A 25,779-nucleotide genomic window follows, 5' to 3' on the forward strand; every position below is an offset into this window, starting at 1 on the left:
ACTGAGGATCCATGACTCTCCAGGCACCCAGCTCTTCTGGTGGTTCCTGGTCTCACCCTTAATAAGTGTTTGCAGATCCTGCAAGTGTGTTAGTGCCAGCAGCTGTCTCATTAACACAGGGCTGAAGCACTTTGATGGTGGTGGGAAGGTTTCTTAGAGCTGCATGTGGAAATACAAGCGCAAGGAATACTATGACTATCTGGGCTTCATAGCTTTGTTTAGAGCCTGAACTGTCAAAGCTGAGCCATGTCTAACCATTTCTGTGACCCAGGTGTATTACTTATCTGAATATAGGAAATAAATGCCCACATAATTTTTTTAAAGTTGATTTTGGAGGCAAGATCTGTGAAGGGTGACCATTAGTATGCAGGTATTTCTCAGATCACTTACTCTCCTATACTGACTTTGAGATTTGTGGCATTTAAATACCCTTGGATACAATTCTTCTTGTTTTCTAAGTGAAGCCTTGCCCAAAATGACGTTTCCTATATTGATGTAAACAACAAAATCATAAACACTTGCTTTTAAAACCTTATTTGTTTGTACTTATTTGTTTTCCTATTGTTCAGCTGCCTTTATCAGTCTATCAGTACTCACACAAGGAGCTGCCTTCATTGTTAAAGTAGAAATTATAGATGTAATTAACACTAGCAGCCATTAGATGGTAATGTTTGCTCACCGCTGCACTGAGCATTATGCTTGCCAAATCTCAGTGAGGCAGTTGAGCCAAACTTCTCAAACAATAGGCACTGTTTGGGGTATTTCATTTGACGTGGGTAGAACGTCACGAGTGGCTTTCAGAGTACTCAGATACTACTGATAGCTGCTAGAGTTCAGGTTCTTCATAATTCTGTACCCATAAATCAGACCAGTTTTGAACTCTTCAACCCTGGGTAGTTGAGAAAGACTTAATTGCAAGGAGGGAGGGAAGAAAAGGTGGTGTTATCTTGCACAAAGGATTAGGTTTTCAGATAGCAGCAACATCAGTTAAAGCTTGTGACTGTATGGGGTAGGAGGTAAGAATTTCTGAATATCTGTTCCAGGGACAAATAAATATGATATTTGCACGTGGTTTTTGATCTTATATAAGTATACGTAATACCAAAATTTATGTAACTATATACATACACATATGTAACAGTTTACATTAAATATGTGATCTTTTTTTCAATTTTCTAAGCAGCTGTAGCACTTCATATGATGAACTCTCAAAAGATGAAGAGGCATCTTTCTGCACTAGTGATTTCCAGGGAACTGGTGAAGACAGACTGTCTACAAAGCCGTGAAGAGTTTGACTTGACTAGGCACAGTTTTCATATGTGCATTGGCTTCTGCAATCTGCTCTCAGGAATCCACTGTCAATGTTGTCACGCTGAACCCACATCTCTAGAACATCTGTAGGCAGGTCTGCGTCACACTGGAGGTAGGTGCAGGCCTCCTCCTTTGCAATTGTTGGAAACGAAGATGTTGCCAGGGATTGTGAAATATGCTGACCATACTGACAACTGATGCAAATATAATCAGGTGTCTAGTTGCTGTCACTTGATTTGGCCAATGGCTGCTTTCTGTAGGAGAGAATAATTTGAAGAATGGCTTTCCCAGCATTTGGAAGTCCATGCTTTTGCCTTAATCAATAGCCCAAATAAGGTGGAAAGAAAAACACAAGTGCTTGAATCCCAGAATTGGATTCCATCTACTACCCAAAGAACTGCAGAAACTGTGTTTTCTTCTGTACACACAGGAAAATAGGGAGCTTAGATGATAATGATCTCACACTGTAGTACAAGAAGTGTCACCTAACTGCAGTTATGTGCAGCTTCTTTCTTATATAGACCAACACGTGTAGATTCTAAACCATCCACTGCATTGTTTTGCAGGATGTATCAGCTTTGATGATAACTGACACTTGCAATGACCTCCCCAAATCAGCAGAATTCTGTGAATGAGGAACTGTTGTCTCAGCCCAGCCTTTAAAATCTTAATGTCATTGGTAACAAATCTTTTCTTTGTCCTTTCCACTAAAAGCAATATAATTAATTCCTATCGCCAACAGCAAGGATGGGCCCATAGCAGGAACAGCTCCTGTGTGCTGCAGTGTTTCCCACTTTGCTGCACCTGCAATGGCCAGGCCTCTAAGGAAGCTTTCCAGAGCCTCAGTGTGCCAAGACATAATCAGCTGATGGCAGTATTACCAAAATAAGGACTACAGCAAAGATTCAGTCATCAAGCAAATAATCTTTGCTGCCTCTCTTTAGTGAGTTTTGCTTATTCTTCCTGTTTCCTTCCCTTCCACCTTGTAGCTTGTACTGTAGTAACAGGCTTCCCCAGGCACTGTCTTTGACTGGGTGACTGTTCAGTGAATTGCAGCATTTGCTATTATTACTACAATCCCTTTCCATTCACTGCTAATCCTTTCTAAAGTCCCACTGGGAGACACATAGTTTGAAGTTCTACTTAGAAAGCTCAGTGTTCCAACTGAAGCTGGGGAAGAGCGGCAAGTTACTTTTGCAGTTGAGCCAAGGATATATTAGGAACAATTCCTAACACTATAAAAAGAAAGAGTATCTCCAAGAATGTTTCATGGTGAAAACATCACTGTCCTCATCTCCCTCCTTGCCCAGCTGTGACCTGCTATCTCCAGAGCCCTCTGCTCCCAGATCTACCCCCACTAGGTATCAGCCCGAACAGAGCACTTGGACAGCGTGGGCAAATGAACTGTGTTGAGTCCCAAGCAAACACTGCAAGGTAGTGCATGCCTTGAACCATGCACAGAGTGAGCAGGGAGAATGGAAGACATATCACAGTGAGAAAAGGCTGATATTCTGGTCTGGATGTCAGCTTAGACTTTAGAAAACTAGTTCAGTTCTCTGCTGAGCTACACACAAATCTCGTGTGATTCTGGGCAAGCTGCTTCATGTAGTTTCATTTTATAATCAGTCTGCAATCTACCTAGATTAGGATGCCTTGAAAACAAACGTTCCCATCCCCTTGTTTCTCTTTCACCAGGGTTGCATCTTGTGACCAGAGAGCCATAAAGTGAATGACTTCATCTAGCTGATCTAAGGGAAAGCCTTAAGTTATTGGTTTCAGGAATAGGTTTCTGCTAGCTCAGCAGCCTGAACATGCTCACCTCCTGGCTGCTATCTCACTACTGCAGCAGAAACAGAGTGAGAACACAGTCAAGGACAAAGTGAGCAGAACAGCCCCTTTTGGCACACTCTCGTTGATGGTTTTACCTGCAGCATGAATCTTCATTGGAATTCCTTACTCCTCACAGTCCCTCCTACTTGGATTTGTCTTAGGAACACGTTCTCAGTTAAATGCTCCTGTGACTGGAAACAGAGAACTACTCTGTACAGGAATTATATTAAGCTCTCTGGTGACGGTTTGTTAATAATGCACTAAAACATTCTCAGCTAATTGCCTAATAAGACTCTCACATAACTGCCCAGTAGCATAAGGATGGATGTGAGTTTGGTCAGTATCCCCATGATGAATGGGTAATGGCTCGACCTTTCGGCACCAGTGCTGTTGTGCATTTCTAGCTCACTTTCTGCAGACACTCACCTTCAAATGGGAACTTAAAAAACTCCATCCTTTCTGCAGATTTAACCGCTGACAAGTAACACATTCCTGTGATCAACAGGAAGTTTTCTCCTCTGGGCTGTCCCTGCACTAGCATCCATGTGAGGCACTTTAGTCATGGATGAGAAAAATCCCTCCTCTTTTATAAGAGGTCCATCTTTTCCAACAATACCCAATAAAATAGACCAAAATAGTAGAGAAGGAGCTCATGGGGCAGCTGTTGGAAACAGAACTTATGTCACTTTGTCTGTGACTGTTTCTGAATGATGTGAGAGTGTCTTCTCACAGTCCTGTTACGTGCCACCTTTCTTGGCCTTCCTTCTAACTCTCAAAGAATGGAAAGAAGAGTGAATACTTTGTGCAAGGTTACAGCGCAGCAGGATGAAGATAACAAGCTTGGATGCATCTGTGATACTCAGCAAAGCAAAGATGTGTTTGTCTACTCGCCAAGGGTATGAATTTCCCTGTGGATGCTGTTTTAAAAATGTTTACCTTTGCACTTCCATCATAATATCTTTGTGCTGACCTTGGCATGCTCTTTGAGAAAGCACCATCCAGATGGTTTTATGTGGGACTCGTTAGTCTTTCCTTTTCTCTTGGCTGAGACAAAATATGGAGCAGTGCCCAGTGCAAAGTAGCCAATGTAGTTTGTGTTGCTGCCAAAAAGAGAGCATGGAGAACCCAGACCAGATTGTCTTCATCAGATCACAGAGCTGGGGTTGCCTTTAGTCTTCAGGCAAGAAAAGGGTGAGATGAGTACAGCAGACATGACAGCATGCACAGCCATCATCCAGATGACTTCAGCAAACCATGGCTCACAGAATCTGTGTTTTTCCATAACATCTGAAATGTTGAGCCTGAATGACTGCAAAAGAAAGAGCCCTTGGAGTCTCTTGAGTTTCTTGACAGCTGGCAGGTTGTCTGTAGAGACTTTTGCTACAGTGCCATACAGTCAGCTGGGATCTGTAGCTGGCTTGCAGCCTTTTCTGCTTTCATGTTTTGTCCTGTGGCTCATTCCTGGATTCATTATATTTTTTGTTGATCATGTTCCATTTGTGGTGTTCATATTTTTAATTTTCTTTCCTTTATAGGACTCTTTTCTATCAGGCTTTTCACATCTGCAGGATACAATCTTCAAGCAGTTTCTTCATTGGTTCACTGGAACTAGTTAAACTTCTCAAGTCTTACCTGGCACTTCATAATAAAGCTCCAGAAAACTCCTTGCAAATTAGTGTGGCCTTGTGGGTGCCCAAGTTGGCCTACTGGCATCCCATATTGCTTATATTTAACATTGGGACCCCTGAACTTGGCCTGCTGGCATCCCACAGGGCTTATATTTAATGTCATCTGCTGTGGATTTGTCCCTATAGAGACACCTCTGATTCACCTGAGTACACAGCAGTTAGCAAGGCTCAGAATTAAAAGAAGAATGCTGAATTCTGGTGATTGCAATGTTAGAAACGATCACAGAAATCATGAAGGTGAAGAAAAGAAGTGAAATAGATCTCTTGTACAGTCTGATACCAGGTCTCCTTTGGTCTTCACTTCATTGAGTTATCGATAAGAGAAGAATGGCAGGTCCTAGCTCAGACCAGAGCCCATTCTGAGTCTCCATGGCTCTGATGACCATGCCTGGCAGCCCCCTGGATCTCCTTAGGGCAGTACATCTCTGAATTCTCCATACTGTTCCATACATTTCACGGCATTTGTGATTTTAGTGGCAGGCTTTTCTCTCTTTTCCGCCGAGTATTTGAGCTCAGTGTGATTTTTGCAGGTATATTAACTGTATTTTTCCCATGTTGAAACTGAAATATTTTAATGCTTCACCTACCTCCAGTTCTCCATAAACTAGTTCTTTAATGGCACTGAAGCTGGTTGTTTCTTGCAATTTAAGTCAGCTGCAAATGGTATTAACGTGATATTTCACAATGGTAAAAAATAATGGGCATAGTGTAGAAAGAAGAGGCAGGCAGACAATGACATTTACAGCATGTTAATTTTATGGGGAGGGATTTCCTCATCTCGGGTTACCCTCAGTTCCCAGTTCAGGCTGCTCTGACAGCATGAGCTTGAATGCAGATCTCACATCTGATGATTCGTGGCTTCGTAACAAAGCGTTACAGGAAATGTGTGTAACCCCGATTCAATCAGCACATAATCTCTTGTTTTGACCAGAAATGTCACTGAAGAAAATCTGATTTGCCATTCCCAATGTATTTTTATCACCTGAAGACATCTGGCGAATGAATACATTAAGCTTTGAAAAGAGCCAGCAGCAAGACTTTCACTCAGAGGGAAATGGGTAACATTAAGTGCATTTCAGCTCATGTTTTGGGGTCCCAAGTTGCCTGAATGACCATCTCTTTCCAGTCTCAGCTGTGTCTCAGCAGGCACGGTCAAGGTTTTGTTTGAGGGTAAGATGTTCAAATGGAAAATAGAAGATTATGGCAATAGACCGGAGTCTGATATACCAAACCATTGTGATTTGGAGTAAATGGCAGAAAGCATAAGCACAGCCATATTGTGTCAGGTGAAAATTCCACTAGTCTGATGTTCCATATTGACAGCACACGATAGGCATTAGGGAAGGTTGATAGAATGGGAAGCACTGCACTGGTGTGAAACAACCCAAAGGGAATTTTCCTGCTGAAAAAAATCATCCAATTAAATTTGAACAGAAGCAAATGTTCAGAACATTTGGCAGTGAGGAGTTAAATAGCTTACCAACAAGACATGCTGTACCATTCCTTCTGGTTCATTTAAGTGATCTCCATCTGTGTTACATTTGATACCTTCCATTGAAGAGAGGGTGAATGTTTCCTTTTCTGTTGGCTCCTCTGCATACAGAATTTTTTAGGCCTCCTCAGAATGACAGGGGAAAAAAAATTCCAAATGTGCTGTACTTGTACAACAGAAGGTTTTTGCAAAGTGGAATCCCAGCAATGTCAGTTTTCCCCACTACAAGCAATCGATTCATGATTTCATACACTGGAGCATCAACAGGGACAACATACCCTGAGCCTGTAACAGACATGATATTCCTAAACAACTTGTTTGAACAGAAGAGAAATCATTTGGTTTTGATCTTTGGAGGGATGCAAACTCTACCAGACTTTTATACAAGGCTCTCCAGTATCAGATGACTTGGCAATGTCTTCCTTAACTGCAACCTTTGCAGCGCTAAGCACCGTACCAAGTTGAGCAGCTCTCTCTCCTCTCTTGTCCAGCAATATAAATCCTGTAGGCTTCTGCTTTCAGATTCCCACTGTCCTGCAAATATGAAGCAGAGCAGCCACCTCCTTGGTTCTGTGACACGATCTGGCTTTTTCCCAAAGGAATTGCAGTGGTTTAAAAAGCAATAGATCCAGCTGGGGACCTTTCACTTGAATAAACACCTGCAAACTGGTTTCAAACTCTTCTAAACCATATTATTAAGGATGACAAAGCTACCACAACTCAGAGACTTGAAGCTGTGGTTGACATTGATTATGTTAAAAAAAAATAGATGGGGTGGAGGGTTAGTCACTTCACTTAAATGTTACATCACCCCATTCATTGGCACCAGGGTGTATGCCTTTCTACATGGCAGGTCTCTGATGGTGTAATGCAGATGTATGCCTAGGGTCTGTAACCAGTGTTGACAAGGGGATCAGGAAATAAAGCAGCACTTCAGGAAGCAGTAGGGGAATGGGGAGGGCTGTGGGCAGGGGATAAGGGAAGCCAATTGAGCCAACCCAGTTTCCTTCAGATTGGCTTTTTTTGTGTGTGTGTGCCAACCACAGCAAGGAACAAAGCTCTAATGGCTAATTGTACTGCGGCACATGGAGTTCACCTTTAGGAGCCACCAACAAAGTGCTAAAGGACAGTAGTAGCTTGGGGGTGCCCTGAATCAACACTTATAGCTAAAGACCCTCAGCACCACATGGATACAGTGGTTTCTTCCATGATCCCACTGCTCATTGCTGTCCTGTCTCTCCACCTGGCTTGGAATGACTTCAGCTCTGTCCCCATATCTCACACATCTCTCAGTCAGTCTAGAAGCTGGGTGTCTGCAACCCTGTACAAGTACAGGGAAATTGATCTCTGGGAGGGAAAGCAGAGCTGTTCTCTAAGGCAGTGAGTCTCAGAGGACATAATGTTCCAGTCCATGACAACATGTCTTCGCATTAAGCCTCTTCAGTTAGCAGCAAGATGACAAGAGGAGTGGGCAAAGGCAGCAAGAGATGTAATCTTCAGCAGAGGTAGTGAAGAGGAGGAGGATGGGAGGGTAGGGTGGAGGAGAAGTGCAGATAAAGCTGGTAAGGAGAATGAGCAGAAGTGTGTAGGCCCTGGAACAGCAGTTGATATAGCATGTAGTCAGCAGGCTGGATTATTCATGGCAGTTATTGCTATTGTGAAACCCACTACTGTTCTGATTTCCCTTCCAGCTTGCTGATACCGGGTTGTGGTGGAGCAGTGCCAGCATCTGGTCCACCTCAGCATGACTTTCAGTAGCTATCACTTCTTTTTAGAAACATTTTTCTCTATTTTAAACTTAGGAAGTTCATATGTACCACAATTATTTAATTCCAAATAGTTTACACCCCATTATAAAAACACTTGTCCTCATGTGAGTTTAATCCTAAATTTATAGCAGTGATTATAGTTTTACTGAACTCCAAGATTTTAATCCTTTCCAAAAACGATTTGGACTCAAGAATATGACAGCAGTTTGCCTTGTCATAGCCACAGATGAACTTGGCTGTCACCTCCAGCTATATGCTAAAATGTCTCTGTCTTGAATGGGATCAGTGCCTATAGGCAATTACATTAGGAAAAAGCTCTTTCAGACTTCCCCCATCAAATCTTCATTTATATTTTCTTACTCTGAGCTACCTCCAGTGCCTCTGTAGTTACTGTTTTATGGTGTAGAACCACAAAGAAGAAGAAAAGGGTATCTTCCAAATGCCACCTATAACTCACTGGTTGCGGTTTTCAGCTTATCACTGATGTGTCTATAATACATGTGCAGAAGAGCATAAGAGGAAACCGAACCTTGATATGATGAAAGGATATAAGCGGTGGGAAATCAAAAGAGAAGGAGAATCCTGAAATGGAGTTTATGTGGATAAGGAATGGATGGGAGCAGGAACTGAAAATTGTGAGGGAGAGATTGCAATGAGTTTGAATGGAAGACTGGAAGTATGGCATGGGTTGTAATTAAGAGAAGGGCCCAGAGAGGATGGGAAACATCTGTGTGTTCAAAAAGTGTTCAGATGTTGTCTTCCAAAGCCTCTGCATTCCCCTGCTGTGAACAATTAGCAGTGAGATCCACTGGCAAATGAACATCTCGTCCCACATTTACACCTCTTCCAAGCAGGTTGATAATGGTCTTCTACTGACAGTTACTGTTCATTCAATGAGCAGAAGGTCTGATTACAGAGTTGAAGGTCCCAACCTCGTAGCAACCCAAACAATGTCAGCATGAATCTACATCATAAAAAAAATCCAACTTAAAAATGACAAACTAAAGTGGCAATATATTATAACAATGATTACACTGCTGAGTTACACATTCACACTGCTAGTAACTATGAAATTTAAGTTTCTTTGAATTCACGTTGACTCTTTTCATCTTATCCATGCGAGATGCTTACCTCAAACTCAGACATTAATGCACTCATATTCCAATGTGTTTCCATTTTATTTTCTTTTATTTCCAACCTGCCAACAAATTAAAGTGCCTCGGGATAGTAAAACCATAGTAGGCCCTTTAAATGTGCACTTTCCAGAGTCAGATGCCTTGAGGTCAGACCACTCACAGAAGTGACATTTGCTCAGCTCTTGGTGAGGTCTTCTGTTTAATCTCACTGAGGTTTGCTCAATAGTGAGCACCACGGCAATCCTACTTGGCTAAGACAGGTAGGCACAGAATGCAATCTTCACAACTGGGAGCCATTTCTTCGGATGCTCTCCAAAAAGGGGGAGAAAAAATAGATAAGATCCTTGCAAGAATGCCTGGGACCTTCACAAGGACCATATCAGAAGTATTGTCTCCACTTTCAGAATAGTACTGCAATAGACTAATGTCAATATACTGGCTGATCAAAGAACATTTATACATCTGAGAGGAAGTTCACTGAGGTAAAGGTGGTCTGTGATGTCCGCAGCCTAGCGTGGGATGGCACAAATCTTGTATGGATGGGGCTGCAGTGTGCCCCCAAAAATAGGCTTAGTGTTGACCGTCGTCACTCCCTCGGGGAGCCGGAAGGTGAATGCCCGTAGCAGGTTGGCAAAGAAAATGAAGAGCTCAGTCCTTGCCAGATGCTCCCCCAAACACACCCGGTGCCCTGTGGGAGGAAGAAGGCAAGAATGCTGAGTATCTAGGAACTTATTTGACAATCGCTTCTTCATCAAATGAAAAGCCCTGAGGTATCACCATCATTTCTTTCTCAACCTGGCAACTTTCATTTTATAGGACATTTTGATCTTCGTGGTCAGACCCAAAGAATCTGCCAGTAGTTTGCACATGTTTTCATAATGACATAAAGTCAGCAGGCCAAAATTACCTCGCAAAAGGCATTTGCAACTGAACAAAACTTGGTCATATGCAGGCAAAACAAGAGGCCTACTCTTAATTGCCAAGCATTCCTTCCTGGAAGCAGTGATATGAACAGCACAGAAACCATACAAATTAAAAACATCCACATTTCCAGATCAGTGGACAAATACAGGGAAAACAAAAGCCAGCTATTCCATTTGCACTAAGAGACCACTCCTAGAAAGGCATTTAAGTGACTACCTTGCTATGTCAGCAGAGACATAGAGACTAAAACCAAACTGTAAAGGTAAGAACTTAACTACTGAATGTGTTCCCAAACTGTGCTTTTATCTTACTTCCCTTCTTTTGCAACTGGGTTTTCGGTTCTGAAACTAGAAACTTTGCATATAAGGATGAATTTCTGCTTTTCTTTCAGCTCGATCCTTCAGAAGGGATTGCAAGCAATTCCAGCACACAGGAGGCACATTGCTTATCAGGGAAGAAATACATATGAAGAATAATACAGGAAAAATAAATCAGCACCTGTGGATGACTGCAACACGCAGCAAACCTAGGAAGTTCAGGTGTTTGAGTGGCATTCCCACTGCAGTGTCCTAAGAGCGTTCTGGGGCCTGACAGCGAAGAATTGTCCCCTCAGTAGATAATGAGTCAGTACTACCCTTTAAAAGCAGCAAATATTGAAGATATAAGGTGCTGTCTGAAGCAATACTCACTATTCTGTATCCTTCATCTAATCTATTGGGGCTGCTCTAATTACTGGCACCCTTACCTGTCGAGAACGGTAAGAAGGCTTCTCGATTTACAAAGCTTCCTTCTTTATCCAGGAAATGGCCAGGGTTGAACTGTCGAGGTGTCTCCCATTGCTCGGGATCATAGAGAACAGATGCTATGTTTGGAACAACGATGGTGCCCTGCAAGGAAGAAACTACTGATACAGTTCTGTTGACACACTTCACCTATCAGTTACTACAGCCTTGTAGCCATTTCTTTTTCAATGATCAGATATCACGTGGTTAGAGGACTATCCTCCTAGAAAATGGGACCTGTTAGTTATTTCCTATTGGAAATTATCATTTCCCAGCCCTGCAGCCACATCAATGGGAGTTAACAGCATTGATTTTGGTACAACTGCATCATGGTGACCACTTCTACTGCTAGTTTTAATGACACTTCTAGTGATAACCCACAGCAGGTAACCCAGGTGCCATACTCCTGGGTTATGTGAAGAACAATTTATAAGCAGCAGGTATTGAAATATCCGTACCTTTTTGACAGGATAACCCAGCAATGTTGTGTTCCTCACACACACCCTGGGCAGGCCAACAAAGACAATGTTGCTGAAGCGCTGGATCTCATGAATCACAGCGTTCGTATAGGGCAGCTTTTTCCGATGTTCATAGCAGACTGTCTGGGAAGGATCCAAAACAGCATCCAGCTCCTTCTGCACTTTCTCTATGGAGAAATATTCACCATTTGAGAAGGGGAAAACGCACCAAATGTTTCAATTGCTCTCTCTTTCTTAGATAAATAGGAAAATTCAGCATAGTATATGCAGTCTTTAACGTACAATATCTCAATTTAATATAAAAAATAAAACTCAAGAGAAAAACAAAACAAACAAACAAAAAACATGTGTGGCCCAGAATCATAAGCAAGGACCACCCTGTACTTATCCCAGCTCTGATGTTTCTCTCTCTGCACCCTCGGTTAGTATGGGGAGTATCATTCAGCTTCAGATGTTGAAGGTATTTAGGGATTGCTTGGTTTCCATTGTCTCAAAATTGAAATCTCTCTTTCAAAAGATACATAAACATCCTGGATACTGACTCTCAGTGCATGAGGAGTTGAGCAGAGTTGGTCAAAGTATGGCAACACCGAACAAACACCATCAGAATCAGCCTAAAATCTTGAGTGCAAATATGCACACAATGACACAGACTTTTCTGCCTCCTGCAGAGGTTGTGGGAATATTGGTATCTCCTTCACTTTCAGTGTCTGAGCACAGTGGATGGAAGAACCACCAGCCCCAGGAGTCCTCCATAAGCCCTGGCCATGCCCTTTCTCTTCCAAGCATAGGTGTAAGATGGAGGAGTCTCAGCCTGGAACTACAGTCATTCATGGAATTGGTATTAATTAGATGTACAATCTCTTTTGCAGTATTAACCAGAACAGAATCAGTCTGTGTGCACTGCCAGCAGTTTTTGCTTGAAAATGTCTCTACACATCAGGCAGCCAGACTCCTTACCTTAAACTTCTTGTTCTGCATCTGCAATCTTTCTGTCTCTAGCAGATATTCTACATTCATGCTTTGTTTTCTCCTAAATAATCTGTGACAAACGTTAGTCGTTATTTAAAAATGAGATGATAACACCATTGGCTGGTTACACATAGAATAGGCTTTCTTAAATCTTGAGGCCACCCATATTCCATTAATGCTCACTGTCTCGACTTGTGCTTCGCTGAAGCACTCAGCAAAGGCAAGGATTCACAGTGCTCTTCAGAGAGGTGTATGGTTTTGTGCTGTACCAATTATCTTGCACATCTCCACCTTTTTCCTGTGGGGAAAGCTACAGGAAGAGGCAGCTGACTCTATCAGAACCTTCCTTTGTGCAGCTGGCAGCCCTTTAGAACTTGCCAAGGTTTGACCAACTAGTTTGGCCAGTAAGGGATCAAACAATCCAGTGGCATGTTAGGAGTACTGGCATGCTTAGCATCGTGTTGCTCCAGAAATGGAAGATAACCATTCAACCACCTGGTTTGGTCAGCTCAGAGGAAAGGTCTCTGTTTTCTTCTGGTGCTATAATTTTAGCAAGTTGGTTTTAGTGTTCTCAGAGGGTCAGAGCCAAGCTTATCTAATGGCTTTTGTGCATGGAACTCCTTACATTCAGTCATTAACACTGGTTGTACTCACAGTATTTCACAGCAAGAATCTCTCTCACCTTGGATATCTGGATAGACTACCATGTAAAGCAGTCCCCAGTACAAGGTTGTGCTTGAGGTCTCTGATCCACCGAGGAAAAGATCATTTATAACATGCACCAAGTTGTCTTCATCATACTTGGGTTTGTCCTCATCTTTAGACTGTAGATTATGATAAAAAGTTGAAGTTAAAGATTAAAAGTTAGATTATACTTCATATTTTCTGCCTGAGAGTCATTACTTCCACAGCTGGCACATGCACAAAGAATATTCAGAGTTACAGTTCTTGTTGAGCACTAAGAGGTGAACTGTTTCTCAAATGTACACTCTAAGTCTGCACTGCTCTTTTTCATGAGGTGAAACGTTATTTCGTTTAAAAAAGGAGAATAACAAGAAACAGGCAGTTTTGCGCCTGTTGACTTAGAGATGAGGTTTAGTGGGCAAGATTGGTGGTAGGTGGATGGTTGGACTTGGTGGCCTTAGAGGGCTTTTCCAACCTTAACAATTCTAGAATTCTATGAGAAAATTAGCAGCAGCTTTTACATGCAGCCTATGAAATACAACAGAATAAGGCTTCAGAATGGATGACTTAGTTGTCTGTTTGGCCTTACATTCTCTATCAGTGTGCGATCAGGCAGATCAAACACTTACTTTCTCTATCTCAGCCAGATAAAAGTCAATGAAATCCCGCGGTTCCTCTGGTGTCCCTCTCTCCACATGTCTTCTGACCTCCAGCCTTGAAAAAGAACTCAGGACATCATAGCACGACAACACTTTCTTATGAGGACCAGGGAGACGGCACATCAGCCAGGGGAGGATTTCATACAGCTGCAGGAGTGACACACCAACAGTAGTTACACATCAGAACCCAGGAAGACACTCCTCTGGATCAAAAGGAAAGTATTGCTGGAAACACTAAAGGGTCTGTTTGCCTTTTTCATCCCATTATCTGTTAGTTTACACCAGTTTCTTTTCCCTAAACCTTAGGACTGGAATGTTATAAGCTTATAGCAGATATTTGTCTCGTTACTTCCTGACATGGTTTATAATTTGTTTTTGTACTGTGCAGTTTTAGAGGGTATCTTGAGCCTCATCTGAAGCCTTCCATACTACTGAGGCAGGACTAAAGAGACTTTCCTTCTATCCACTTAAACAGCAGCTTTACTATGGCTGACCTGAATAGTGCTACTGTCATATGATAGATCCATTGAACGTTTACTACCTCATCAACTTTTTGGTTTCCTTTTTCCTAGAAAACTCAGATATCAGTGGAATTTGTCATGCAATTGAAAATCCCCATTACCCAGTCTATTCGCTGTTAAGAGTGCAAACATTAAAATGGGGGAAATTTGGATTCAACGTTGGCCTTCATTGTGTCTTATGGGAGCTATCTAACAAAAAAATCTCAGGCAAAACTTGAATCTTGAGACTGTCAGAGAGCATGTACATTGGTTTTGTACTGTTGCAAATAGTTCTTCACTTAGTGCAGACCTATTTCTGTAACTGCCCTTTCTTTTGTGACCTAGCTCAGAAAAATATAGCATGTTACTTACGCACCTGATAAACGAAGCTGCCTGCAAAACTAAATATCTTCTCAGTGGCACTGATCAGTTCGTGGAAGGTTTTGTCTTCATCAGAGAAGTGATATCCAAAAACCACAGCACAGATTACATTTGAAATAGAATGGAAAAGTGGGAACAAAGGATCCATAGGTCTTCCTGCAAACACAGTAACTAGAGTTCACTTTCAGTGCTTTCTTCAGTTGTTCCTTACACAAACAGAACAAGAGATTAATAGAGATTGCATAAAAGTCTCCATTTATCAAGCTGGGGCATGAATGGGGACAGATGTGGCATAAATGTGTATCCAGGATAATAAATACATAGTTTTTGTGCATAGCTCTAAAACAATCTCATAGCCCTTCCTGTGCTAGGGAAGACTAAAGAGGCAAAATAGGTGGATAGAAACTGCAAAGTAACAAAATGATTATATACTCTCTACATCTGGAACTGTCATAATTATTTCTGATGATTTATTTTTTTTTCAAGATATGAGACGGAAGCCCATCAAAAATTATTTGGATGGAAGTGATCCTGGCTTGGATGCTACAGCCAGCCAGATAATCTGCTCGAGTTCCCCTCCCACCTCCTACTTTTGGTTCTATTGCCAATAGTTATTTAGCCAGACAGACACTGAAATTCCCAGCTGATGTCATGGCACTTGGCATCGTTGGGATATAGAAAAAGGACTCAGCTCTGCAGTACTCTTTAGTTACCTATTGTGGAAAATCCATGATTGACTTTGCCACACAATTCAATGACACCACATCGCTGTTCATTCTGTAATTAATATATAAATGATAAACCCAAGAAAGAAGGATTTCAGAAGTTTACAACTTCAGTAAGTTTATAAAGGGCTTTTTGAGAAATTCCCACTTGTAATAATAGACTCAATCTGCTCTTCAGGCTTCTGTGAGTTTGGATATCGCATTCTGTACCCACTCTTACCCTATAAAGAGTTAAGTAAGCTTTCAGACTGAAGGTATGGATCCAGGACTGAAAAGTGTCTAATTTCATAGCAGACAGATACCTTTCAGGTTCCTGAAGTGCTCCACCAGGTGAGCAGCCTCCTCTTGCACTCGGTACTCCAGGCCTTTTTTCCCCATTCCCAGGCTGCGTAGAGTCATCATACCAAAGCGTCTCTGCTGCTTCCAAGAGCGACCAGTTGCCAGTAAAATACCTGAGAGCATTGCCTGGCATATCAATATTTACCATAGACACAAACAACTCATTTAACAATAGTGTATTATGACATATATGGGGTAAATCAGGGGACGCACTGTGATAGAAGTATCTTTAGGAGGTCAAATTTCAGTAATCAGAAATCATAGCCCAATATATCCAAACTATACGGAAGGTGTTTGGCAACCACATGTATTACATATAGTTGCTAAACCTACCAGGATGCTTTGTGTTCATGTAATATGCAGCAAAATCCCTTGCAGCAGGATGGATTATTCCATGAAGAGAGAAAGATTGCTGATTCCTGAGCCAGGATTGCACACATCTTGAACACAGAGAAAAAAAGTCACCTAGAAACAACCTGATCTGGAGTGTTTCCCAGGCTTGGGAAAGCTCAGGATAAAAGGCAACATGATGAATAGCAGGCTTTGCTTGAGGGCTAATGGGGGATTTGGGCAGTATCCATTGGAAGAGCATTCTGAATGGGAGGGTAGAGGGTTTGACAAGGCTGAGGCAGAAGTGTTTGCAAAGTCAACATTACTCCACATTATTTATCACTGTGCAGGAAAGTCTCACCTTTTCCTTTGGCCATTGCCCTGAGGAAAGGAGATATCATTCTCCCAGCAACATCTTCAGGGTGTGTCGTCATGCCATCCTTCACTGCTTGAAATCCATTCAGTATGATCACTGGGGTCCACCCAAACCACAAGGTATATATGTTGCCGTAAGTTTTTGCCAGCTGTAGATGGGAAAGTTGCCAGAAGTGAACACATGAAACTCCATACGTCTCCAGTAGATACCACACTTGCTATTCACTGGCTAAATGGCCAGTTTTATGCTGAGAACATCATCCCTACTAATAGAACTACAGTTATAAGCAGAAAGACTTGCTTTTCTGAGAATTAGGCTTTCAGCAGCTGATTTCAATTACCCTGGGGAAGTGACTTTCCTTTCAAAGCACAGGCTGCAGCAATATTGCACCAAAAGAAAACTTTGTATTTTAGGTTGTGTCATATCCAGCCCCAAAGCTTATATCTAGTTCATAGAACAACACATCTCTGGGGTTCTGCACCTCCAGGTAACCCTTCTGTTGCAAGAGGAAACCAACCGATTAAACCTGCTTCCTCTGTGTGATCCAGGAGAGAAGATGGAACCACAAATTAGTCAACAGTTCTGCAGTGGGTTCCAGTTAAGTCACAGTACTAAGAGCACTGGCCATTGGAGACAGTAGAAAACCCCAAAGAGAGACAAGAGTATGATGGAGGAAATTCAATGAATCGTGGAAAAAGAGCTTCATGGAAGAATGGGACTCTAATCCCACAGTGATACAGAAAAGGTTGTAGACCCTGTGTAAGGCACCACCAGAATTACATCCAGTTGGTCACAGTAGTCACTTACTTCTCCTGAGGTAACACATTTGGAGTTAGAATCATGGAATCATAGAATGGTTTGGGTTGGAAGGCACCTTTAAGATCATCTAGTACCAGCTCCCCTGCTATAGGCAGTGACACCTCCCTGCTGAGTTATCAGCAGCGGAGAAGCACCTTTTAAACTCAGTATTCTCCTAGCTAAATAATGAGTCAGAGACCCTATTCACAAGTTTGATTCCTAAGAATCACTGAATACTGAGCTTATTTTGAGGCCAACTTATTTCACATAACCTGAATACAGGAATCAAGTTTATCTTTATATATCCGTATGATCCTTATGGGTCCCATCCAACTCAAGATATTCTATGATTCCAACTTTGTCTGCCACTCTCCTAGGAGTAAAAAATGTCATTTGATTGCTAATTTATCAGCTTAAAGTTGTGACAAAAATTAACCGATTAGGAGTATCTGAAAATAAATACCTCCATCAGAAGATCCCGATGAAACTGAAAGTTCAAGTGCAACAAGTTTCCAAGCAATGGGAGAGGAGTTGGTCCAGGAGGGAATTGCTGGCGAGCCTTTTGCAGTTTGAGAAACTGAACACTTAACAAAAAAATTACTAAAATGACAAAAGCTTGGCTAATTGTCAGCATTTCAAAGCTGATTTTTCAGCTTGTCTCTATCAATAATGAAGTACTGGAGCTTGGGAAAGGTGATCTTCCTCCTTGTTACGCCACTTCTCTTTGCAGACTGAGTCCTGTAGCGTCTCAGTTCTTTCCCTCCCTCTGTCCCTCCCTCTTTATCACTGCCTACCTTTTCCTGGCACCCCATCTATTCCCATTACTGAGATAGATCAGGCTGATCACTGACCAGAGGCACAGCATGCTGTCTGTAGGTACCCAGAACCTGAAAACATGGAATGACTTCTGCTGAAGCCTTGGGAAGCTTAAAAACATACGTAGCTGTTCACCTCCTAATTACTGAATTCAGATGATGAGTGTTACATGCCAGACTGTAAATAGCAGGTTAGACTTAGCAGGTGTTTTAGTCTCAAATGTTACCTATCTTTACATGTAGTTGCAAATTTGGATTTGCCTGCCAGTACATGAACAGCCTTTTCCTCAAGTGAGGATTAATGACACAAAGATAATGATTACAAACATACATCCCAATATCAAGAGATAAAAATTATGCTGTATCTAACAAATATAAATTTCTAATTGCTATTAATTTCTGTTTTTGAGTACAACCCTTCTTTTTAAGGGTTTTCTTATCCTTGGTTTATTTTCTACAGTTTCAATTGCATTTTCAGAATCCTGGCTATGATGACCAGTTGTCAGTAAGTTTACAGAACACGTCCAAAATCTGTCCTCTGATAACAAAATGATTCACACCTACTGCACGACACAGGAGGAAAGCGTAAAGACTGTCAATTATCAGGGGATCTTATCTTGCATTGGAAAGAGAAAGCATCTTCATTGAAAAACCAAGCACAAGCCTGAACAAGAAACTGCCCTGTCCTCCCACATACATGCAGTATTTTGCAAACCTGGCAAATCAGGGATATAAGTGACTCAGTGATATCATTCTGTCTCCTTCACTTGGCCCAACACTGCGGCTATCACACATGCCTTCATGCCTGCGCTATGCAGGGAAGACAGAATAGAAAAGTCTTTTTTTATGACCTTATCTATGCAAAATTAATAAATAGACTCACTCCTCCTCTTCCAGGCACACCATCAGCAACATTTATTTGCAGGACCAGTGTGGCCCAGGTCCCATCTCCACCTTAAAACAGTTCATACGCTCAAAACTAGCATGTCTGGGAGTTTATAGAATCATTAAGGCTGGAAATGACCTTTTGGATCACCTAGTCCAACCATCCGCCTACCAGCAGTATTGCCCATGTCCCTCAGTGCCACATCCCCATGGTTCTGGAACACCTCTGGACAGCCTGTGCCAATGTACCACCACTCTTTCTGAACAGTTTTCCAAAAATAAAACCCAAACCCACCCACTCGAGACATAAGGACGGACCTATAACTTCAATTTACTTTATACGGTACTAACGATAAGGAATGATTTCATTTCTTTAGTTCCCCAATCTATCAAGTAGCTCAGGGTGCTTTATCATTACTAACCACACTTAGGATACGTCAAAGAAAAGATATCTATTCCTACAAGCCCTACAGGATTATTTATATTTAAAATTTGTAACGGAGCTGACTTGCTAATCAGACAAGTATTAATACCCCTGCATTTACACAGCAGGAACTTAAATAATAGTCAGCCGTGAAACATGAAAGGCAGAATCAGCCCAACGCAGTAATATAATTACTACACTCCTCTTGTAGCAATACATTATCCCAGATTAGTACAAGTGGAGCTGTACCAACTCCCACTGCCTATCTTCAGTTTACACCTCTCATTGTAAATCCTTTGCAGTCAGGTACTTACAACTCCCCAGAGTCATTAATTAGCACGTGACAAAGAGAAGAAAAGCAACAGGAGGTACAACACAGGGGAAGGTTGAGACAGAAATGGCCAAGTGGGCATCGCAGAGGGTCACAGGTTGGTGTGTAACCATGGGAAGATGTCACATCCTCTGACCGAACCTGAAGTGGTCACAGTTCTGAGCCTTCAATTAATGACACTGCCATTCCTGCTTCTCCCCTCGCAGACTTTATCTCAGGCTGCGTTACTTTCTATGACATCCCAGGTTTTACAGCTTGACTCAGGATCATAAATAAGCCTCCCAAATACTTTGGAGAAAGATTTAGTGAGATTTCTGTATTTAATTTTGTATATCTTAAAGGGAGAAAAAAATGAGCCAATAACACAGAAGCTCAATAACCTCCCATCACATCCACACTCCTAAATCTCCAGCTTGATGGCAGCCAGCAGCCTTACAAAGTGAAGCACTCACCACATTAAGCTGCTAAAAGAAGAAATCTGTTTTGCTCAAGCAGCAGTGTGACAGCAGGCCATGTAAATGGCCAGAAGCTGACTCATGCCTTTCCTCCCTGCTCAGGAAGTTTTCCTTCTTGCTTCCAAGGGCAGCAGGATGATGGGGACAAGCACTGTGAGGTGTTCATATGAAGAGAACAGGAGGGTTGCACACCATGTGTGGCAAGAAATTCCCTTTAAAATTGATCTTACAGACAGAACTGTGCCCTGACAAGCCCTGCTAATCTGCCCTCCCTCTCAGCAGCTGCCACCATGCTGGTTCTTTGCTGATTTTCTGCCAGTTCCCTGCAGGAGGGAGGGACGCATTTAATCAGTGACCTTGTTTATCCAAACCTCCCGCGGAATAAAGCTCTCAGACTGTGTCACAAATGGCTCTGCCATGCAGCTGCCTTCCAGCACCTACAGCACCCCTGCTCCTGTGACTTTCAAGAAAGACGGTGAGCACACTCAGCAGCTTTCGGCATTTACCAATTACTTACGGATCAGAGGTAACGTTGGGTGGCAGAACAAACAAATGTGCAAGAGATTAGCAGTCAACACTGGCACGGAAAACGCAGTCCTTTGGCCTTAAGTTTCTCAATCGATTGCACATGAAGCAACCGCAGCACATGGACGCGTCCCCACACTTAAGCAAAGAAGAATTAAAAAAAAAGAAAACATGACCTAATTTTTATTTACTGCCCCAATAAAAAGGTGGCTGTGGATTTCCAGGCAAGAACATCTGACCTTTTCCTTTTGCAGGACTTTCCAGAAGTAGGCACAGCTCCTGCACGTGGGAGCTTTGCAGGGCTGGTAGCTTGGTCACTCCCCTCAGCTCAACCTTTAGCCATGGGGACCTCTCCAAAGTGATGCTATTTCCCACATTTACATCCAGTTTCACCTCGCTCAGTGCAAAGAGTGACTCCAGTTAGAAAAATATCCATGCGTAACTGGGAAGATTTCTCTGCTGACCGATGGGCATTGTATGCTTTGTTACTAGGGAGTACATCCTCATCTCTCTTGTTAAAGACTTATAAAAACAGTAGGATAATTTCATCTTTCTTTATTCTTGCTATTTGCAGTACACCTTCAGGAGGAGAAAATTCTTCTAAACAAGGCAGTCACAATCATATGATAATAATGTCTTTAATGAATAGACGTTTTATCCCCAGAGGTCCTTGTGATGTTCAGTTTATGGATGCCAAAAAGAACCGCATGACCAAATGGAACCACAAATGGACAATGCACTTCACCCTGGGGCTGAGCAAGAGAACAGAAACGGTCAATCACTCCCAAGACTGTGATAATAAGAGAATGCACATGAAAGGAGGTAACATCCCTGCATATTGTAATTGCGAGATAACTATGCCACACAGTTCCACTTGAATCTCTTACTTAGATTGCTGTTCCCATGTCAGAGCTCAGTTCAGACCCTTGCGTGAGTAAAGTCTTTAATGATGTGCCACATCCTATCGGCAGCACTGCGTCAGTGCCCTGCTCCGTGAACAAATTGGGATGACAGAAAGCTTTGTCTGTTGTCTCAGGCCTTCATCCCCGTGCTGCAGAATTCTGATGCTGTCATGAAGAGCCAAGGAAGAGCAAGAAAATCTGGACACACCAACAGAAAACCACTTTTTCAAGCTGGCTTCTCGCCCTGAATGCATGTGTAATGCCTGGCAAGTCACAGTCCCTACCCTTCAGATGCAGCCAACTGCTAATTGTAACAATTGCAACAGGGAATGCCATACATACACGCAGCATTAACTTCAGTGCAAATGTGGAGGATGTGGTAAGGCTGAATGCACCCAAGGGTGTTGAGATACAAAAGGTAACCTGTACCATTGGCAACGTCCATCCTGCCCCATGGGTACCCTGTGAATAACAGTGTGTGATCAAACAGTGACATTTTAGCATGCCTCTTAATGAAGGTTCCAGAGGGACCAACTTAAAACCATGAAATAATACAGAATTTCCTAAAGCCTGAACATTTCAATATATGCAAGCACATTTTCATAGAATCACAGAATGGCTTGGGTTGGAAGGGACCTCAAAGCCCATCCATCCCCAACCCCTGCCATGGATGGTGGGGCACCCACAGCTCTCTGAGCAGCCTTTTAAACACAACACACAATCAGACAACTGTCAGTGGGCAGCCAGGCAGCTTGCTACATGCAGACACTCACTGCAGCCTGTTGGTAACATGGCAGTCATCTTTTAAACATCTGCACTTGCAGCATAACCCACCTTTCAGGACAGGAAGGCAGGTGGAAAGATAAGTCCTCTACCTTAGTTCTCTGAGCATTTCAGGTTGAGCTGTGGAGACATTTCCTGCTGCTCTGGTGCATGGAGTACTGAGATTTCTTTGATCCAATGATTGTGCTGTTCGAGGGGAATCATTTTGACCAGCTCTGTCTTCATCTTCTTCTCAAACTCAGCCTAACCAAGCCAGAACTTTTCAGTCCCAATTTCTCTCCTGCAGAAACATAACTGAATGAAATCAAGAAAATGATGGAAAATAGCTAAAATTATGGATAATTTCTGGTTTGCTTTTGTTTATTTTGAATTATAACAGAGTTTTTCTCTCTTGGCAATACTTAACAGCAAGGAAAGGATATTAGGAAGAACATCTCCAAGAGTGGTGATGCAGTGGCACAGGCTGCCAATGCTGGTAGTGGAGTCACCATCCCTGGAGGTGTTCAGGTGCAGTGAAGATGCAGCACTGAAAGACATGGTTAGAGATGTGGTGGGTGGGTTGTGGTTGGACTTGTTGATCTTAGAAGTCTTTTCCAGCCTCAATGATTCTATTCTATGATTCTGTGAAAGGAGAAAAACAGGGTAAATGGAACGGTGTTCTGCTTCTAAGCCTTGCTGTTGCAATTCCCACATTACAAATTGTATAATTACTTTGTTTTTCTAGCATGTGGGCCTGGTGTAATGCCACTGTCTCACCTAGAGAAAATGAGGTTATATACAAGATATAATTTGTCTGGGAGCTTCCTCAGTGCTCTGCATTCCCATATGTGGGAGACTGTAAATACAGAGAGAATATGAACCTTTTATCTTGATCAGAGGAACGTGGTCATGGTGAATTATAGCACTGTACCCAGTAATCAAGTAAGTGTGGTGATGCACTGGCACAGGTTGCCCAGGGAGGTGGTGCAGTCACCATCCCTGGAGGTGTTCCAGAACCATGGCAATGTGGCACTGAGGGATGTGGTTAGGGGTATGGTGGGGATGGCTTGGGGTTGGACTTGGTGGTCTTTTCTAAGCTTAATGATTGTATGATTGTTACACCAAAATCTCCAAGAAACCTACTGAATGCATCATATCATACCATTTGAATCTGTGTATTCGTGCACAGCAGCTCCTTCCCATCCTCAGCCAGACTCCTGCTGATGGCAGATGAACACATAATGAACTACAGCGCGCCCCAGTGAAACTTATTCCCTCACAGCCAGCTCTTGCCAAGCTGGTTCCAGCAAAGCAGGCTCTGCTTTCTCCAAGAGACTTTTGCTGCCCTCTGCCTGGCTCCTCAGAGGATGCAGTGACACTTAACGTTAAACATTAAAACATTAAAATCAGATATTTGTTTTTCAGAGCTTCAAATAACGTTTGACAGGGTGCCGTGCATGAGTATTCCCAGAGCTTAACATTAAGTTTTGCAAAGCTTCACCCACCTCACATTTCCATAGATTCTTCCTGAGGTTGTGCCAGAGCCACATTAATGAGCAGCGTGTTACACAAATGCCTTTTCTCCTAAAACCAGACCTCCCGCCACACCATCAATGAAAACTACATTAAGTCGACACTGTTTGGTGATTACAGATTTTTCTGTTTACCTCCCAGTCTCACAAGGTGTTTCTTGTTGCCGGGAAGTTCTGAGAAGTGCCATCAGGCTGATTTATACCGCTGCAATTTCTCCTACCTGCTGAAGACAAACAAACGTTTGACCTTTCCCCATCCTCCACAGGTTCTCACAGACAGCTGCTAATTGCTCTGAGGTCGGTACTGCTCCCTAAGTGCCCTGGGATGAATCAGCCTCACCAGTGTGAAAACATCACCTCAATCCAGTTATTTTCTAACCTCTTCTCCCTAATCTAGACAGAAATCTTCCATGAACATCCCTGACATTAAGCATATTTGCCTCTGGATCAACACTACCATTTTCATTGACAAATAAAGAATAAATAAATATATAAAAAGGCATCAAATAGCCCATCTACCAAAGCCTTCATGTTATACAGCAGTTTTAAGGGACCACCAATTTTTTTGGTCTTCACTCATTGTCACATTTTGCAGTTGATCCCGAAGGAAGCAAGCATTGCTCCATGGCAAGTTTAGCAAGCAGACGACTAGTAAAGAAATAACTGGAGTTACTACAGATACACCCACTGCTCCCATCTGCTTGCTGCTTTATCCATCTTCCAACTGATAATGGAAAAAAATACATATATCATGCTAATTCTAATGCTCTCTGCCCAGTAAGGTTTTATTTTTTTCCTTACCTTTCTCCTTTCCTCAGAATTCACTGGGTAAAAAGAAGGCTGCAAAATCTCTGCACGGTGAGCCATTTTTCTTAACCTCTTACCTCTGAGAAAGTGTTTTCTCTAGTGTTGAGTGCCCCCTCCTGGGCACCAGTGCGCTAAAGGACTAAGGAACTATAACGCCCAGACAGATACCAGCACAAACACATGGCGAATGCTCCACTCCTGCACTCTGGAGTGCTGTGTGCCCAGCCAAGCTGTAGCTATGCTTGTTGCTTTGGGCTGTGCCATTTCATTTCCATCTCAGACTATTTCTGAGCTTCCCTTTTGAAAGCAAATCCCGGGGAGCACATGGCCATCAGCAGTGACAGCATTGCACAGCAACGACGTTAATGCTTGCAAAGCTGTTGCTGTTCCATGCTTCATTTTTAAGAAGCAATGACAGCCCCAGTGCCCGTAGATCACAGCGTTTTCTGCTTTGCCTTATCTATGCACACAGACATGCAAATCCAGAGAGACTCTGACATCGGTTTTTAACAGGGCACACAGATTTCGGTCAAATGAAATGTCAGAATGTTGTCTTCCATATTTCACTGGTGTTATTCTGCCATTTAATTTAATAACAGCTAAATATCAAGTGCCTTTCCATTTCGATGTGATGTCCTTTCAGCAATTGAACAAGAAATAATGAGACAGTTCTTAATTTGTGGTGCACTGTAGGCTGCCTAAACTCATCTCCATCGCGCAGTGGCCAACATCTGGTGATGACTGACCCAGCAGATGATCGTCTGTTCAGTTGTCCTATCCTCCCACACTGAAGGAAGAATATTAAGAAAGGGGAGGTTCATTTACAAGTCTTTTTCAGACAGTATAAACAAAACTGGTGTTTTCAAGGTATGTGGAGACGTGGCACTGAGGGATGTGGTTAATGGGCATAGTGGAGTGGGTTGGGGATGAACTGGATGATCTTAGAGGTCTTTTCCAACCTATGGTTCTGTGAAATCTTCACTCAACCATTTTTATTCTACTTTTCTGCCCTTACAGACTCTTTAATTAGACTTGACTCCTACTTTGTGTCTGTAGCCTTTGTAGCTTCAGGTACAACACTGAATTTCTGGGGCAATTACAAAGCACTTCTGGTTTTTCCATATGTTATTTTCATTTTACCATCAGCTCTAATTCCTAAATCTAGA

General features: G+C 42.4%; 1 protein-coding gene across 7 annotated transcripts; it reads right to left on the reverse strand.

The window, feature by feature from the left end:
• Nucleotides 1-9,249: 9,249 nt before the first annotated feature.
• Nucleotides 9,250-25,708, reverse strand: LOC107318279 (cytochrome P450 2J4-like). 7 transcript variants are annotated; one of them, XM_085513640.1, is made up of 12 exons: nucleotides 24,608-25,708; nucleotides 23,942-24,027; nucleotides 23,437-23,494; nucleotides 17,639-22,916; nucleotides 16,363-16,525; nucleotides 15,635-15,784; nucleotides 14,603-14,763; nucleotides 13,697-13,873; nucleotides 13,066-13,207; nucleotides 11,391-11,578; nucleotides 10,896-11,037; nucleotides 9,250-9,914 (listed from the first exon to the last, which is right to left on the reverse strand). In XM_085513640.1, the coding sequence occupies exons 4-12, from the start codon at nucleotides 17,807-17,809 to the stop codon at nucleotides 9,736-9,738; spliced, it is 1,473 nt and encodes a 490-aa protein (XP_085369766.1). In that variant the 5' UTR covers nucleotides 17,810-22,916; nucleotides 23,437-23,494; nucleotides 23,942-24,027; nucleotides 24,608-25,708; the 3' UTR covers nucleotides 9,250-9,735. The 7 variants fall into 7 exon arrangements, 6 of the variants coding, with proteins under 6 accessions (XP_085369766.1, XP_015727408.1, XP_085369767.1 ...); XM_015871922.3 differs by lacking the exon at nucleotides 23,437-23,494 and having other exon boundaries at nucleotides 17,639-17,759; XM_085513641.1 differs by lacking the exon at nucleotides 23,437-23,494 and having other exon boundaries at nucleotides 17,639-17,734; nucleotides 23,942-24,030.
• Nucleotides 25,709-25,779: the final 71 nt, after the last annotated feature.

This window comes from Coturnix japonica, chromosome 12 (genome assembly GCF_054131305.1).
Source record: "Coturnix japonica strain WE chromosome 12, WE-NBRP24, whole genome shotgun sequence".
NCBI classification, from domain to species: Eukaryota; Metazoa; Chordata; class Aves; order Galliformes; family Phasianidae; genus Coturnix; species Coturnix japonica.

Coding starts and splice junctions, on each gene's coding strand:
- LOC107318279 (XM_015871922.3), bottom strand. CDS start 23,994: ATGGCACTTCTCAGAACTTCCCGGCAACAAGAAACACCTTGTGAGACT. Junction 17,760..23,941: donor ACACCTTGTGAGACTGGGAG/GTAAACAGAAAA, acceptor TTTTTTGTTAAG/TGTTCAGTTTCTCAAACTGC. Junction 16,526..17,638: donor ATCGGGATCTTCTGATGGAG/GTATTTATTTTC, acceptor TCCCATCTACAG/CTGGCAAAAACTTACGGCAA.